Source organism: Lutjanus erythropterus, chromosome 5, assembly GCF_056507025.1.
Source record: "Lutjanus erythropterus isolate fLutEry1 chromosome 5, fLutEry1.hap2, whole genome shotgun sequence".
Taxonomy (NCBI): Eukaryota; Metazoa; Chordata; class Actinopteri; order Lutjaniformes; family Lutjanidae; genus Lutjanus; species Lutjanus erythropterus.
In genome coordinates this window covers 3,734,818-3,752,669 of record NC_139321.1, presented here as the reverse complement: position 1 = coordinate 3,752,669, position 17,852 = coordinate 3,734,818, and the positions used below count along the sequence as shown (strand labels likewise).

The following is a 17,852-nucleotide window of genomic DNA, read 5'->3' as shown; positions in this document are numbered from 1 at the left end:
ACAGACGAAAAGGGGAGAGCGGCTGGAGATGGGTAAGGTGTGTTTCAGGGGACAACTGCGCCAACAGATGGTTTATTCACAGAGGTATGTTAGTTAATGCAAAAAGAAAACATCTCAAGGTAAGAATGAAACTAGAAAGAAATAAAATACTTTTCTTCTACACATACCATCCAGGGTCTTCTGCAGAGTCTTGCTGGAGCTGCCCCTAAATATTAGCAAAGAGCACAACTTTACTGATAGCAACACTGAATCTGCTTCATGTTTTGCACGTTTGTCCATTAGAGTCTCCACTCACAGCTGTGTCGATGTCACATTAGTGTTCTTGGTTTGGTGCGTATTAACAGTTCATGCAAACATTGCCTACGGTGCTGGTTAACGTGTAATTGGGCGAAAACATTTCAACTTGCAGCAGAGCGTTCCACCATGGTCCACCGTGTCCAACAGGTCGATCCGACCAAACCTCGGCCTTGACTTTGTTCATCGTCGTTGAGAGTTCTGATCTTAAAACGTCATATCCTAGGAAGAAAGTGTGTCATGGTCATGGTGGGTGTGACCCGGTTGCCTCTCTTGGTTTTGCCGGTCTTGCTGAGGCCGATGTACATGCCAGGGTACGCAGCTGATTCGTAGGCGTTGTAGTTGTTGGCCAGGAGATTCTCCTTGAACTTGGATTCATCGTTGAAGTGGCCCTACGGAGAGGAAGGAAAAAACAAAACAGTCATTCAGTAGTCATTTCTAATCATCGTTTCAGTTTCTTGAATTTGAGCATTTCTTTATTTTGATTTTGTGACTGTTTGTAAGACGCCACGTCCACCTTTGCTCAGGACAGACAGGAGTCATAATTCATACTAGAGGTCTATGTCCATTGCTCTGTGAATAAAAGCCAGATGCTGTTTTGTTTCAGTGAAGATGTTCCTATATTGGTCTTGTGTTTAGCTACCAGTCATGTATGATTTTCTGCTAATGACACCAATTTATCTAGTCTTTTTCCTCATTTCTTGTAGCCCACATTAAGTTTGTTTCACAAACAAAACGATTCACACCTGAAGCAGTTCAACTGGCTGTTGGTACAACACGAGTGTCTGTGATTATTGATGATGATGATGATGATGATGATTATTATTATCATAGGACTTTTTGCCTTTATTTGATTGCACAGCTGAAAACAGACAAGAGAGGGGATGATGTGCTCCACCAAGTTAACTACCAGGACACTCCAGACCAGGGGTCAGCAGCCTTCACCTTTGAAAGAGCCAGTTTTGGTCAGAAAAAGAAAAAGAAAATCTCTTTGGAGCTGCAACAATTAAATTCTCTGCTTTTTTTTCTTTTGCATTTGGCGAAGTATATATTTTTTTAAACTAATTTGGCCAATTTCCACAAGTAGAGGATGTAAGAATCACTTTGGGCCAGCAACAGTTACAAATTACTAAATAATAATAAATAATCAATAAGAACTGTTATTCATTTCTACTTCATTTTTTGGCAAAGTCACAGGGAGCCACTGGAGAGGAGCAGGAGAGCCACATGTGGCTCTGGAGCTGCAGACACCCCCCCAAAACACATGAATCACTGAATGTCAGAGCAACACTTTCCCTGAACTGGAGAATCAGTAGTTTTACTGAAGTACTTCACTTAAATCTTAAAATTGTTACAACGTGGGTTTATTATTTATGTATTTAAGACAATCATTGGCAAATGTATTTTTGCATCAGTGACTGTGTGCATCAAGGAGATGACAGACAGAAACAACAGTCTAACATTAGTTTAAGCCATTTTCTCTCTCATACATGGAAAATATAAAATGGCAGAACAGTGTTAGATAAAGCGTGGTATGACGTTATGTTAACACCAGCAGTGTAGAAATTACTTTAAACATGGGGGTGATGAAGAAATATTTAGGAAATCTGACTTCTGGCACTTCCTTGGAGCCCCAAAATACAGATCAGTTCATCTGGTCTAGATCAGATGAACAGTTCTCGAGAAAAGCGATTTACATACAGAGAGATTCATTGATTTATGATTACATACTCAAGAAAATTAATTTATTGTTCATTGTTCGTAATGAAATACAGAAATTTATCCCCCCCCCCCCCCCACAAGCCCGCCTGCTTCACCAGTATCAGTGTACTTGTGTACTGAATTTCAGTTCTGTTCGCACATCTTACCGAACCATAGAGTTTCCCTTTGTCACTCATGGCGATGAAGAGACCACTTCTCACCCCGAACAGCGTCACCACTCCTCTCTCCACTGGAGAAATTTCTAGAAGGCCTGAGAGGAAACGTGGAAATCAGCAGCTGATAGAATACATCACAAAAATAAAAGATAGAATCTGAGTAATATTAAAACATTTGGGGCGGCTGTGGCTCAGTGGCGGAGCCGGTCATCCATTAATCGGATGATCAGGTTTGATGGTGCACAAATGATGCACTGAAAAACTTAAAAAAAAAAAAGTCCTGTATGCCTCAAGAATATAAAACAAGTGAAAACAAAATGTCAGTCCAGTTTTTAGAAGCTCTTTTGCCCTCCTCACAGATCTGATACATTTCCGACGCTCACATCACACATATCATAGCTGCTGTCTCTAATAATAATTTCAATTAAAAAATATAAAATATAACCACTGTTGTCTGTCAATGTTTGGTCGATATTAGTGAGATTCAGCACCTGAGCTAATTAAAGATTATTATAGAGTTAGAGAACAATGTGTCTTTATGTTTTGAAAGAAAAAAGTTCCTAAAAAGTGAGTTTGTTAAATTTTGAGTTGGGTTTTCTAAGTCTTTATATTTTGTTTAACTTGTTGGATATACTGTACATATACACATAAATCACTGCTAATTAAAAAGTACTGATAATAACTGATATTAATGGGCCTAATTTTATTCAAAAGTCATCAAGTCCTCCCAGAGGAAAGGAAAAGTTTTACATAAGATGTCGTCTTTGTCTAGCTTCTGTCTCCTAGACATAAATTAGCTCAATTTAAGACCAATATGAGACATCAACCATTTTCTCATACTTCTTAAATTTGGCTCCTGAGAAAACGCCTTTGTGTCATCTCAGATTAAGACTAATTTGAGCCCAATGAAGATCTTAAAATGTTCTTTTTTTTCTCTCACTGTATTGATCATAAATTTGTCTCAAATAATCAGCTCTTCAGATAACACTGAGATCTAAAAGAAAACTTGTCTGTCTTAAATGAGATCTTAAATTTGTCTCAGTGGTCAAATTAAAGTCTTGTTGCTTCATATGGTTGTCGAGGAGAAACCTCTTGCTCCATTTTTTTCTCCCAAGGCAGGGTTTAGGAGAAACAGATGAGACTTCAGTGAGCTCAAAATAAGAATAAGAAGGTGACTGTGAGAAACAAAATTTTCCTCTGGAGTGATCTTTGCCATTTTCCTAACATAAAACTAAAGTTAAATTTGTGCACTAACTGGTAATGATCAATTGCCCAGATATCTGCCTGATTTACGGCAGGGAAAGACAAAGCACTTACTGTATCTGTTTTCATTGTGCACGCCTGTGATCTTCCCGTTTGGTAAGACCTGAATGTGGAAGCCGATGCCAACATTACAGTAAAGTCTTCTCAGTCTCTTTATCCCCAGCAGGTATTCTCCATCTCTAGCCGTCACCTCCCTCTTGTCCCAGGAGCTGCCGCTGGCCCAAGCCAGTGACCCAGCATTGCGTATGGTCTGTCTCTTACTGCTGATGACTGGGAGAGGAGCAAAGGAGCTGCACAGGAGGATCCCATACAGGAGCAGAGGGATCTTGGACCTTGACGATGACATCCTCTGCTCGCCAGTCCCAGGAACACAACTACTGTGTATTTATGAGTCAAATTAAAAGAAGACTTAGTGTGAACAGAGATGGTCATAAAATCTTTCCAGCTTCAGCCTCGCATGAAGAAAATGCCTCAACTTCTGCACTCGTTAAAGCCCAGAGAAAAGTTTCAGTGTGCATATTTAGACATCTCTAAAAGCTTGGACCGGTTAGGGGTCCTGTTTGCCAGCGATTTGTCTCCTGGTCCTCCTCAGGTAGATATCCAGCAGACAGACAGCAGACTTATATGTGCCCCATATTACATCACACACCACCTGCTGTCTTGTTTGTCTGTGAGTCACAGATGCTGTAGAAGCACACAAACTGAGAAATACATAAAACACATAGTGACAGAAAACAAAGAGGGACACGCAAGTACACAGAAACATAGAGTAGTAAATCATTCATTCTCTTTAATAATTCAAGAAATTTGATAGAGAGACGGACGGAAAGATCCCCTTCGCTAATGTTCGTCCAGTGTTACCAGAACGTAGGTGCTTGAATACAAACATTATGTCTAGCCAGTTGTCTCTAGTGCCATCTCACATTGACCTTTACCAGTAGCAGAAGACATCATGGTGATTTTAACGTTCCTCACCATAAGCTGGACTCAGCAGCATCACAGTAGAGGCACATTATAGGTGGTACATCTTGTACGCTGCAGCTCTATCCAATCAAATCAGTCGGCACACGTTCTGTCATGTCAGGTTCATCGAGCCATCGGTTAAATAGATTTTGATGTCTTTCTGCGCCAGCATCTACCACTTCTGGGAACCTCAGAATTGCGTCTTTGCTCTTTGCAGATGATGTGGTTCTGCTGGTTTCATCAAACCGACATTCAGCACAGACTTTCAGTAACGTGAAGCAGCCAGGATGAGAGTCAGCAACTCCAAATCTGAGGACGTGGCTCTCTGCAGGAAAACAGTGGATTGACAGTAAAACAGAGCGTGAGATCAACAAGTGGATGGATGTGATGTCAGCTGTAATGTGGGCGTTGTATTGGACCATGGTGAAGAGGGAAGGCAAAGCTTTTCGATAATACCAGTCGATCTACGTTTCCAGGAATGAGATCACAGATACAGTTGGCCAAAACAAGTTTTCTCTATATGATGACTGGGCTCGGCCTTAGAGGTAGTTTGAGGAGTTCAGACATCCAGAGGGACCTCGGAGTGGAGCTGCTGCTCCTTCATATCAAAAGGAGCCAGTTGAGGTGGTTTGGGCATCTGGATAGGATAGAGTAGACCCCAAACTCACTGCTTTGGTTGCTTTGAGTGGATCTTTCATTCCACGGTTGTTGGGGACAAAAACGTGGCGTGGCTGATGAGTCAGTTTGTTTGTGGTGAGTGGACAAAATGAACTGAGTGAACTATTATGTTCTCTACCAACCTGCCTTGTTATCCTTCTGTGTTGTCTGTCTGCTCTTCTGTTGCCTCCTGTCACAAAGTTGCAGAGCAACAGAGACACTAAATGCCCCCATAAGCATACTAGGAGCCATCAGTCTCCTGCCCGGGGTTCACAGTACAAAGGGAGACGGAGAGACACTGATGCTGCTGCCAGAGGAGTGCTGACTGAGATTACAGCATGCATAAGAATACATTTATCACTTCCCCCCGATGGTCTGAGTAATTGTTTCATTCATATAGTAAAATTTTGAAACTAAAAAGCAGCCCATGGCTGTTGGTACTGTAAGTAGTGGACCAAACCACTGCGAGGTATTTTAGGGAGGAAGCATGCAAGCTTTCAAAACTTGAAAACATATTGTTTTGTTTCTATAATTAATTCCAGTTCCTGGTCTTTCTTCCCTCCAAGTGGCCACTGCCCGTCATTTTCCAATCCATAATGGTGAAAAGCAAGACAAAAGACTGTCCTGTTTGTTTTGCAGTGATCTCAGCAGGACTGCCAGATCGAATCAGTGGAGCATCAAAGGCTCTTTTTTTCTAGGTGTTCTGCCCTCATTAGACCCTTAAACCATTTTTGTCTCTGACTCCAGCAACGATGGACGACTGGGGCAAAACAATACATGTAACAGATGCAGTAAAGGTTCTTTTTTTTCCTCCTCGGTTCCTGAAAACGTGTTACGGCAGCATCAATTATACAAAGCACCAAAACTTTAAATAGTGACTGTTGTTTTTGTGAATTAATTGAATTAACTGCTCACACCTATTTCCAGTCCTGTTTGAACTCAGCTCTGCATCACTAATGTTCAGTGTCTGAACAGTTCACTACGCAGTTCACATTACTACTTCTGTCAAGTCCTCAAGTAGTTGAGTCTAGTTTTCTCTCATCATCATGTGGTCGAGCAGCAGACAGAGTAAGACAAACAAAAGAAACATCTTTAAACTGCCAGAGCCAGAGGACGGTGACAGGATGGTATTTTTTTTTCTTCTGTTTTCCTTTACATGGACTAAAAGTTTTAAATGACAGCATTTATAATATCATACGATACAGGTTTTTTGTACAGTCTTTTTTCCTGTTTAAAGCTCTCATACATCAAGTCGTGCTGCTGGTGGGAAGCATAGAAATAACTCAAGCATAAAGACACATTGTAAACAACAATATGATTCATACAAACAAATGTTGGCCTCTCCAGTCTGCACATAATACAGCAGCAGAGGAGGGTTGATATCATGTGACATGTGGTGCGTCAGAGCGCTGCTCATGTAGTGCTGGGAGAGAGAGAGGGAGAAGCAGAGGCGGCAATAGATCATGTGTGTACACATGTGAAGAGCCGCTCCTCTCACTGGGAGAAAACCCCATAGTAGTTATGACGTGAGTAACCGTTTATCAACATGTGCTCTGACATCAAACCTGGTCGACAGAGTTTCCCCCGAGCCGTGTGGGGGAACTGTGACACTGGCAGGCCTAGAAAATCTTCGTAATCTGGTTCACACACAGTTTTCCTTGTAATTTATTACAGGTATAGATGTTCTCATTCATCTCCTTTTGTTTTTTTGGTTTTTTTTCCCTGTGATTTGTCTCTTACAGCTCACATGTAAAGGCCGTATGATTTACGTTTCGTTTTATAAATGATTAACAGAGTTCAGACATATTTCTGCTTCTCTGTCTTAGTTTCATCAAAAATTGAAAAAGAAAAGTTCAAGTCAGATTTCTATTTTTTATTAATGATATTAATATTTAGACATAGAGACACACAGGCGACATACACAAACAGTCCAGTCACAGGAGGCGGGCAAAACGTAGCATGTATGCAGACAAAAGCTAAATCTGCAATGTGCCATAAATAACCCTAATGTCATACTGATTCAGAAAACAGTCTATGGACATTCCTCTGGAAAAAAAACATTCAAAGGTTTATTTCTCAACCTCAGTGAGTGGTGTTAAATTCAAATTCAAATTCAAAGATCTGAAATATAATATGTTATCCGATATTCAAGTATATGTGTTTAATGTGTGGCCTTCATGTCTTAATGCTGTCAGTGAGTTTGCATGAAGTTGCTGTGGTAATAAAGCTTTGATTGAGGAGGAAAAAAACACATTTGATGTTTGATATGAGCAACATTTTTATGTTTTTTCATGATGATTGCTTGATGAATTGATCATTAATGTTACAAGCGATCGATTAAGGAAAGTGTTTGCAATTTGTAATCCTAGTTGAGAAATTTGTAGAGAATTTTATCCAAAAAAAATCGTAACTCCCCTGTTTACATGTGTTTGCTCACAGGTCAGTCTTATCCTGTCCAATATGGCGGCGATTTTGGCGTAATGCAGCAACAAGCCGAAGTGCTTTTTTTTCCTTTTTGTTACTGTTGTTTGTTTGCAAATGTCTTTAGAGAAATTTAGAGTGGAGAAATCAACCGTAGATTCTGAATAATGGCAGTTTTACGAAACTTGATGACAAATCAAAAATGTGCTCCGGTGTTATCAGAGTTGGAAAAACTCCTCAAGTTCCTGCGGGGGTAGCGAGCCGGTCAGTCACGCTCACAGAGAGTGAAGTGTGACTCACTGGATGAACTCTGCAGGTATAAATCTGCCGTTGGTCGCTTGATTCAAGCATTTTCAAAGTCCCCGGGAGACAACAGACGACTCACGAGTTGCAACCTACACTCTTAAAATGTAAACAGCAATTGTTCATAAAATAAAATATAATGGAAAAGATACTTTAGTAACAGGCAGGGTCACTGTTTTAATGTTTTTGAATATTTATTTATTTTCGGTAACAGATATTGCCCAAATTCTGCCATTTGGGGTTTTTCCCACAGAATAGTTTTGCAGAACGCTGCCTGCAGGGTTTCAGTCGTATTTTTGTCTGATTTTTCACCAGTCAGTTTGTTGTAATGGGCTCCATACCTCACTGCCATACAATGCAACTGACTCTATAACTTTTAAATCAGTTACAGAGTTATTTTGAGCCATGATTTCATTTGAACTTAACACTTGATGGCATAGAAAAAGTCCTTTGAGTCTCTGAGTTCAAAGCAGAGCAGGAGTTTGTACACCAAGATAAGTTTATGCATTTATTTGTTCTGTTGGAGTCGCACCTATTTTTAAATGTTGGGTTATTTCTCTGTAGCCTTGATCCCGTTTTAGACGGTGATCATTTTGGTCTGTGTTAACTATCAGGGTGATGATGAAGAAGGTCCAGTCTCTGATAAAAACCGTCTTCTCTGCAGAAATCAGACACTGCTATCCTCTTCTCTTGGTACTTTTTTAAAACAATCTTATTGAACAACAACATATAACAAATAATTACAGACATTAGTAATAAATAAAAGTACAAAAATACTCATCTCATAACAGTCGTACAAGCATTGACAATTTGACAGTCATAGTTTTAAATCTTTGTGTAATTTAATTGCAGACACAGTTTTTTACAACATTTCAGACACTCAATGAAGGAATAATTCTCAAATAATAGTACTTTAAAGTGTGGTTTGGATTTTTGAAATTTTGACTCATGAATATGATATTTTCCCAATAATATCATAATGTTAATAAATCTTTTCAAGAATACATCTTTGTAATCAAAACCGGTGACAACAGTCTTACATTCAACTTTAAGTTGTGTCTTAGTTTTGCATAATTTAAATTTGACCAAAGCTTCATGGAATAATAACATACATAAAATAAATAAACCAATGTTTCAGTGTCATTATTTCAAAAAGTACATTTGAAATCTATCTGTGTTTATTGTGGGGACATATTCTATGCAGATTTTTTAAGATATATCTCTTTAAGTTTGTTATTAATACAGATTATTATTATTATTATTTTATTTTTCTGAATTTAGGACTTTCTAATAATATTCCACTGAGATATAATTTTAATTCTCTTCTCTGATTTCTTTCATCTTAGTACTGGCGGTTCCTCTGCCAATGATTGCCCCAGAATATTTAATTTAATTTATTCAATCATACATGTGAGGGTTTATATAGTGTACTGTTGTTGCTGCTGTTGTTGATAAAATATGTCGATAAGTAAATAAAAAAAGAAATCGCCGGACCTGTGGAGAGAATTAAATAATGCAGTAACCGCTCTGATCCAGAAGGTGGCGGTAATTTACCCAGAAGCAGTTCGTCAGCCGCCATTAAACAAGAGAAGAAGAAGTGTGAAACGTATGAGGAAGTAGAGAAATAAACATTAGCAGTAGGTAGTGACCGTAGATCAGTATGGAGAGTCCAGAGTTAACGTTCACTCTGGCCTACATTGTGTTCTCCGTGTGCTTCGTCTTCACTCCCGACGAGTTCCGTTCCGCCGGACTGACCGTCCAGAACCTGTTCTCGTCCTGGCTGGGCAGCGAGGACCTGGGCTTCATCCAGTACCATGTCAGGAGGACCAGCGTCACTGTCCTGGTCCACTCCGCCCTGCCTCTGGGTAAAACTCCGACACACACACACACACACACACACACACGCACACACACACACACACACACACACACACACACACAAGGTCAGACAGGAGGAGAACAGAAAACTACATGAGTTCAGCTTCATACGGTGACACCTGACACAGCTGGAGTTATGTTGGGGGGGCGGGGGGGGGCACTGTTGACCTCACAGGACATTTATAGGGACACACTTCAAACACTCTTCACCCTCCTCACCCAGCAAAATGATATTCTAGAGTAGAACTGTAAATAACAAGTTTCATCACGATACGATATTATCTCGATTCTCTGGACAATCTTATGATATCTGCTGATATCTCAAAGTCTGCCACGATTTCAGTCGATTTGATTTAGGGGCCTGCGATCGATGTCAGACGGTATCATATGTCCATTTAGGCTGCCGTGGGCCAAACACAAATGATATAAGGTCCTAATAATGACCAAATCTCTAATAATAGAGTGATCAGAAGTTTTCTGTGTGGGGCACTTCTACTGTTGGTCACCCTGCTGGCAATGTCCAAACTTTGGTGTTTTACAGTTTTACATGCAGGCTGCGTACAGGGTGACCAACAGTTTAATATAAAAGACACAGTTCAAAATCATTACCAATGAACACAGCACTGACCCTTTTCAAAATAAAGGTCTGGTACTGGTTTTATGGTAAGTAAAATACTATCGACTGTCTTTGCTAGACTTTCATTCTTTGGAATTTCCATGACGGCCTTGGTGGCCACGTGAAAACTTTCAGTGGGTCACATCCGGCCCCTGAGCCACATTTTGCCCAGGTATGACTTAAGATGATCAGTTACATTTATGTCAACTTCTAAAAAGCATGTAAATTTATCAACAACAACAAATTCAGTTTAACAGTTTTATGACTGAAATTTGTGGCATGCCATGGAAATTTAAAAATACATTTCATTCTTAAAGTAATAGTTCACCCAAAAATGAAAATTCAGTCATTATCTACTCACCCTCATGCCGATCGAACCTGTTAACTTGTTTAATATTTCAAACTGGTGTTTTTAGGCATTACTCAACTTTCCCAGTCTTTTGTTGCTCCCGTCCCAACTCGATTGAAACGTGTTACTGTCATCAAATTCAGAATAAATTTACAAAAATCAATGAAGTTGATGAGGCCAAACATTAACCATATTGTCTTTTTTTTTTTTTTTTTAATTGAGTGTATGTCTAAAAGGATGAGCAAATGATCACATCCTGTTTACTAATGTTTTACATAGTGTGACAACTTTTTGAAATCAGGGTCAGAAGAACCGGGACATTATCACTGTTACATTTCTAATCTAATGTGCTGAAGTACAGACAACACAACACAACACAACACAACAACAGCAGGTCATATTGGACGTGTTTGGTTCCATGTTTGTGTTTGTGTGTCAGGGTGGTGTGGGCAGAGTGTATATGGGGCAGGGTGGTGTGTGTGTCAGGGTGGTGTGTGTGTCAGGGTGGTGTGTGTGTCAGGGTGCTGTGGTGGCTCCAGTGTGTTTATGATGACTCACTCAGTGTATAGTTGACTTCCTGTGTGTTTGCTCAGGTCCGTGTTGTTGTTCATGTCTCCAGGTTACTACATGGGGATGTGTGTTGCTGCTCCAGAAAAGAACCTGGGATACGTCCACCAGGTCAGTCTGTCTGTCTGTCTGTCTGTCTGTCTGTCCATCTGCACAGTTATAAACACACCACAAAGTGAGATACATTCAAGTGCTGCGAAGAAGTGCAGTAATTCTGAAAATGTACTTAACCTTTTTTGAGATTAGTCCTCTTGTGTCACAAAGAATATTAAATTAATTATTAATTTCACTTTAAATTGTCCAAAAACTTAAGTGATTTCTACGTCTCCTTCATTGTGGGATGGTTTCAGAGCTAAAGTCACTTGTTGAATGTAATGTTTAAATATTCAGTTTAAAGTTTCAGATCTCTAACTTGCAGCTGTCAGTTAGAAATAAACATCAGATGTAGAGAGAACACTAAATGGTAAAATAAATGTCTTGTAAAATTTACACAATTTTTCTGCCAGTGTTCCTCTCTGGACTTTTTTGCAGAAACAGTATTGCTGATTATGAATTGATTAGTAAATTAATCAGCAACGATTTTAGCTTTTTAATAATAAAAAAAAGTCAGAAATCCAAGTAATATACATGAAAGTTCATAGAATTGACCCACAAATTACCTCCAGATTTCATGTTAGTACGTGATAATTTGCAAGTGTTGTTTTCATGCAAGTAGTAGTAGCACTTGCTAAATATCACATATTTACCATGAAATTTGGGGGTAATTTGTGGATATTTTATAAGAAAATTCAAATATATTACTTGTTAATTTCCACCTATTAACATGAAATTATGTAACCTGGAAATTGAAGCATTTAGATTCTGTGATTTCAGCTTTTTAAATGTGAATATTTTCTGGTTTCTTCACTCCTGTCTGACAGTGAACTGTATGTCTTTGGGTCTTGGATAAAAAAAGGGACACCTGAGGACATCATCATGGACTTTGATCAACATTTTTCACCATTTTCTGACATTTTATAGATTAAAAAAACTACTTGATAACTGGAGAAAATGATGATATTTCCTCCTCCTGATGATGTTTGCAGCCTGTCAGATGTTGTCCACATTGTCTCACTGACAGTCGTCCAGTGTCTCAGCTGTGTTGTCCTGCTGTTTGACCAGGTGAGTGACAGCTGGAGGGCGTTTCTCCTCCTGTCTGTCGGCCTCCAGTTGGCCAGCTGGACTCTCGTCATCTACTGGTCCCGCCGTCACTGGCACAACCATCCAATCAGCCGGGTCCTGCAGGCTCATGTGCGGCCTCCTCACTCCGGCTGGGGCTCTGTGGCCGCCAGCGTCAACACCGAGTTCAGACGCATCGATAAATTTGCTACAGGAGCGCCTGGAGCCAGAGTCATCGTCACTGACAGCTGGGTGTTAAAGGTAAATAAAAAACAACACACAGATGAATATCAGTGTTTTGGTGAAATTAAGGATGTCCAAACTATGGCACGTGGCCCATGTGCTGCCCAGCACCTTTATTTATATTTAAATAAATCTACATTTGGCCAGCTTGTTATATTAAAATGCAGTTCATATAATGAACACTAGGTGTCCTTATCACCACATGTTTAGATGTCATTCGTTCTGAAATTCAAAAGCCATGTTATCATGTTTTTTTGATCATTAAATAAAACACAGAAGACATTTTTACTTTTATAACAAAACCAACATGACATTTAATTAATTCACTGAAAGTAAATTTAGTAATTTTAAAGTCCTTTTGTGTTGCTAGATGCAATTATCTTCAATACTATAACAAACTTTACTCCATCCTGCTCAAAAGAAGCAGAAACATTTTTTTTTTTTTTTTGTTCACTCCAGGCTCTAGTTATAATGTCATCCCTTGCACTGATTTTTGTATGCATCATTATTAGTGATAGTCCATCATCTGAATCTGCAGCGTCTTGCTGGACTCTCTCTCTCTGAGGTCACTGAAGTCATGAGTCTGAGACATACATCTGTCTGCAAAGACTCTGATATATGAATGTGCAGCATTAGAGAACAAAATAAATCAGGAAATCTTGTCATTCCAAAATCTTTAGCTTTACTTCTCTCTCATTCATGTGAACATGTTTATTTTGGACATATACTGTATGTCTTGATTCGCTGACGGCCACTTTTGGAGTGGATGATAACAGACTGCGTGACTGCAGTGAGGGAGGCTGATTTTATTAAAATGTATCAGCCTGCCAGAAATTCCCACTGTGAATATTTATGACTCTGATCAGAGACTCCTGATTCATTCTGTGTGCAAAAGTTTGGACGTGTCATGTTTTGAAAGCACTGAGGTTTAGAGTTTGGGAGCTCAGATCTTGAAGTGCAGCCTGTATTCACACACTGCTGACTGATCTTGTTAGAAGTGTTGTGTGTATGAAGGTTACAGTCACAGTTACAGTTTAGAAGGTTTTCTAAACCCGCATGTCTGACGCTCTGCGTCTCTGCAGGTGACCACCTATCACATCTACATGGCCTCACAGAGTGAATGTCATGTGACAGTGACAGCGTCCAGACAGCACCAGCTGAGTCCGGACATGGCCTCCCCCACACAGATCCTGACCCTGAGAGTGAACAGCATCAACCCTGCTGTCAAGCCCTTTGATATCAGGTACCTGTGTGTGTATGTGTATGTATGTGTGGTATTAAAATGCAATCTGTGTCCAAATAAGTCATCCAGATAAGGAAAAACACATGTAACTGCAAGGTGTAAACACTATGTGATCAGAATGAGTAAGTGTGAATGCTATTCTTCCATCAATCTGGATAATTTATCTGGATACAGATCACATTTTAATAACAGGTGTAAATGGGGTGCAAATGTCCAAAAACAAGCTATGTCACCCGTCCACTGTCTGCAGGCTGAACTCCACAGAGTATGCAGAGCTCAGAGAGAAGCTCCACGCTCCCATCAGAAACTCTGCCAACGTAGTGATCCTCCAAACCATCAGTGAACTCTTCCTGGAGACATTCAAAGCTCAGGTGGACCTCAATCCTCCGTACAGACCCCCCAGTGAACAGGTACACCACTGTGTGTGTGTTTGTGCAGCTGCTAGCAATGTGACAATATGAAAAGCTAAATGTCAGAAAACACCACACTAAAAATGTCCACAATAGGATATTTATCATGATATTAAAAAATGAATAAAGGTGATTTGAAACAGTCCTTTAAACAGCTGTCTTTCTTTAATGAAATAAAATAATAGTAGCCAGCTGTGGTTGAAGCATGAGCAAAAATGAAATGTCTTTTGAATTTATGCATGTGAAACTGTATGTGCAGCTGCACAACAAAAACATATGCAGCAGTTATTTTATAGAATAAAATAAAAAAATAAGCTCAAACTAAGCTGAAAACTGAAAAAGTCTGTTTGATGGCAGCAGTGAATCAGCAGAATGTTTTCTCTCCACACACAGGAGCTGGAGCCCTGTATCGGCTGCATGCAGGTTCCAGCAAACACCAAGCTGCTCAGACTCTGTCACGCAGAAGGTAAGACTGTTAGCTCTTCTCATTTCTCAGTTTATACATCCTCGATTCCTCTCCTCGCCTCCTCTCCTCGAGAGACATGAGACATCTTTTCTTCTGAGCCATGATTATAAGCAGCATCAGTTTAAATATGATGCAAGTCACAGCTGCAGCATCATCTGTCCACTGTTCTATCAACCTCTGTATCATATGATCTCTGTCAGAACAATTTTCATGACAACTGATAAACTTTATAGATTTTGGATTCAATCCACAAAGTGCCGTAATGTGAGAATGAATGTTTGTATGAAAAGTAAGCTACTATGCAAACGAAGAGAGACGTGTGAGTGATTTGCACACACAAACACACTCATGTTGATCTTTCTGTCTGTACAAAACATCCACTGCCTGTCCAAAGAAAAAGTCTAACTGATGCAGTGAGCAGCTTCTCATTTCTTTACCAAACGTGTCAGAAAACATATCCTGTGGTCGAGGAAAAGATGTGACTCTGTTTTAGAAGGCTCAAATTATTGACCTGCATCAAGCAAAGAAAACAACTAAGGAGATTGATGAAACTACTAAAACTGTGTTAAGAACTGTCCAACACATAATTAAAACCTGGAGGGACAGAGGTGAACCATCATCTTCAAGGAAGAAATGTGGTCGGAAAAAAATCTTGAATGATTGTGATCAGAGATCACTTAAACGTTTGGTGAAATCAAATCATAAAAAAATCAACAGTAGAACTCACGGCTATATTTAATAGTGAAAGTAAGAGCATTTCCACACACACACACAATGTGAAGAAAAATCAAGGGATTGGGCCTAAACAGCTGTGTAGTTTTAAGAAAACCACTTATCAGTGAAGCTAATCAGAAAAAAGTCAGTTTTCTAGAGAGCATAAAGATGGACTCTGGAGAAATGGCCTACCATACAAACCTGTGGGGGGCACTGTTAGGATCTGGGGTTGCTTCAGTTGCTCAGGTCGAGGTTCAACAGCATTATGTGCCCCTTAATGTTTTTTATATTAATGGATTTTTTCTTCCCTGATGGCACGGGCGTATTCCAAGATTACAGTGTCTTCATCAGGCTCAAATTATGAAAGTGTGGTTCAGGGAGCATGAGACATCATTTTCACAGACCTTAACCCCACTGACAATCTTTGGGAGAAGACTTAACGCAGCGGTCCGACTCTCCCATCATCAATACAAGATCTTGGTGAAAATTTAATGCAACTCTGGACTGAAATATATGTTGTGACATTACATAAGCTTATTGAAATGATGCCATGATGAATGCGTGCCATAATCAAAGCTGAAGGTGGTCCAATGAAATATTAGAGTGTGTGACTTTTCTTTGGGCAGGCAGTGTGTGTTTCTCCCTCTCACAGACACACTTATAACAGTTGAATTGAGTGAGGATTACATTAATCAATAAAAACATAAATAATAAATGTCATGAAGGAACATGGTTGGAGCTCTTTATAAGATGCTACACAAACAGTGACGAACAGGGACGTATCGTTCTCATGTGGACCGACTGCTGCGTAATGTTCTCAACATAATGAGACTATTTATGAAGTTAGTCTAATATTTGATCGTATGCTGAGTCATGGTAGAGTAATGTGTGTAAACACTGTTTTCCTCTGAAACTCCAGCAGTGTTTTGTTGACTAAAAAACTGACCTGAGGGTGAGAAGATAATGACTGAATTTTCACTTTTGGGTGAACTATCCCTTTAAAACTGTAGGAGCAGTGGTTAAATGACCTGAAACACTTCTGCTTTTCTGCCCATGAATATGAAAGTCTGCTCCTTCCACGGTTTGTGTATTCCAGCTGTGTCACACCTCTGCTCCTCTGCCCAGCCTCACCTCAGATCCTCAGTCCTCCTCATGCATTTAAGGAACTGAATCATCCTTCAATATGGCGCGCCGAGATTGATTTCCAGCACAAAATCAAGACATGAGTGTGAGTTCATCAATGTGACCGGTGTGTGTGTGTTACAGGAGCTGATCACGAGTCCGAGTGTCAGCAGTGTTTCTGCAGACCCATGTGGTGTCTGTCCTGTCTGGGTCGATGGTTCGCCAGCCGCCAAGACCAGCAACGACCCGAAACCTGGTTGTCCAGCAGAGTCCCCTGCCCCACCTGTAGAGCCAAATTCTGCATACTGGACGTCTGCGTGGTCCGCTGACAAGAGCTGCGTACACACCCAAACAGCCTTTCCTCTGGAGATAACGTGTGTGTGTTCTAAACATTCGTGGACATGGACAGGACACTGGACTGAACGGTACCTGCCTATTCTGTGCTGTCAGTAAGGAGAGATTATATAGAATCTTGATTTTAACACGGATAAACATTTTGTTTGAACTTCAGACATAGTGTTAAGTGGGTATGATCAGTATTACATTTTGGGAGATTTGCCAGAAAATCAAATTGGATTAAAATATGCCTTCCAGCGATGCTGTGAGCGGGACCTGCATCACCGTACGTCCACTGTAGAAAGCTTCAAAGAGACAACGTCACTTATTCCTGCTTCTGAAGGCCCCCGACTAAAGGTTTTCCTCGTTGACCGCCTGTGAAAAGCTCACAGTAAAAGCAGTAATGAATTCCAAATGTGTTGGAACAACACACACAAGTCTTGTTGTCCAAAACTCGTGAATAAATAACTTCCAGCTTCGCAAAAACAACAATTAACTCGCTTACATTACAAACTCACTCACTCCTCTCCCGTCCCCGCCTGAACCCACCGTGTCTTCATCGTCCCTGTAGTCCGAGTCCTGTCACGTCTTCGTCAGCGCTGTCGCGGTCTGAAAGAAGCACTGACTGAGCTAACAAGTTTGAGGTTTTTTTTCTGCAACTAATGGATAAATAAAAACCTGACGACTACAATGACTAACAGCTTAGTTGACCATTGGGGGAGACTGTTCTGCTGCTTACAAACGTAAAAGTAACCTGATTATTATTTCCTCCTGCCTTCAGCATCTGTGCTAAGCTATGCAAACACAACCCAGGCTTACAGTGTCTCTGTACAGGATTCATACAGATGAAACTGATGTTTGTTCTGGCTTCTTATCTCAAACTACACAAGACTGAATGTCTGGGAGTTCCTTAAAAACTAATTTTAATGAAAACAGAGCAGATAAAGTAAGCTTATCTATTAATACGAGACT

At 40.1% G+C, this 17,852-nt stretch overlaps 2 protein-coding genes across 2 annotated transcripts; one reads left to right on the top strand and one right to left on the bottom strand.

Annotated features, from left to right (window-relative positions):
* Positions 1-302: 302 nt before the first annotated feature.
* On the bottom strand, positions 303-3,885 carry LOC146326329 (fibroblast growth factor 4-like). The gene is made up of 3 exons (XM_084718325.1): positions 3,489-3,885; positions 2,163-2,266; positions 303-686 (listed from the first exon to the last, which is right to left on the bottom strand). The coding sequence occupies exons 1-3, from the start codon at positions 3,778-3,780 to the stop codon at positions 510-512; spliced, it is 573 nt and encodes a 190-aa protein (XP_084574451.1). The 5' UTR covers positions 3,781-3,885; the 3' UTR covers positions 303-509.
* A 5,483-nt stretch (positions 3,886-9,368) lies between these two features.
* Positions 9,369-17,477, top strand: tmem129 (transmembrane protein 129, E3 ubiquitin protein ligase). Its single transcript, XM_084718570.1, has 7 exons — positions 9,369-9,643; positions 11,241-11,299; positions 12,350-12,607; positions 13,672-13,832; positions 14,083-14,242; positions 14,636-14,708; positions 16,689-17,477. The coding sequence occupies exons 1-7, from the start codon at positions 9,439-9,441 to the stop codon at positions 16,871-16,873; spliced, it is 1,101 nt and encodes a 366-aa protein (XP_084574696.1). The 5' UTR covers positions 9,369-9,438; the 3' UTR covers positions 16,874-17,477.
* Positions 17,478-17,852: the final 375 nt, after the last annotated feature.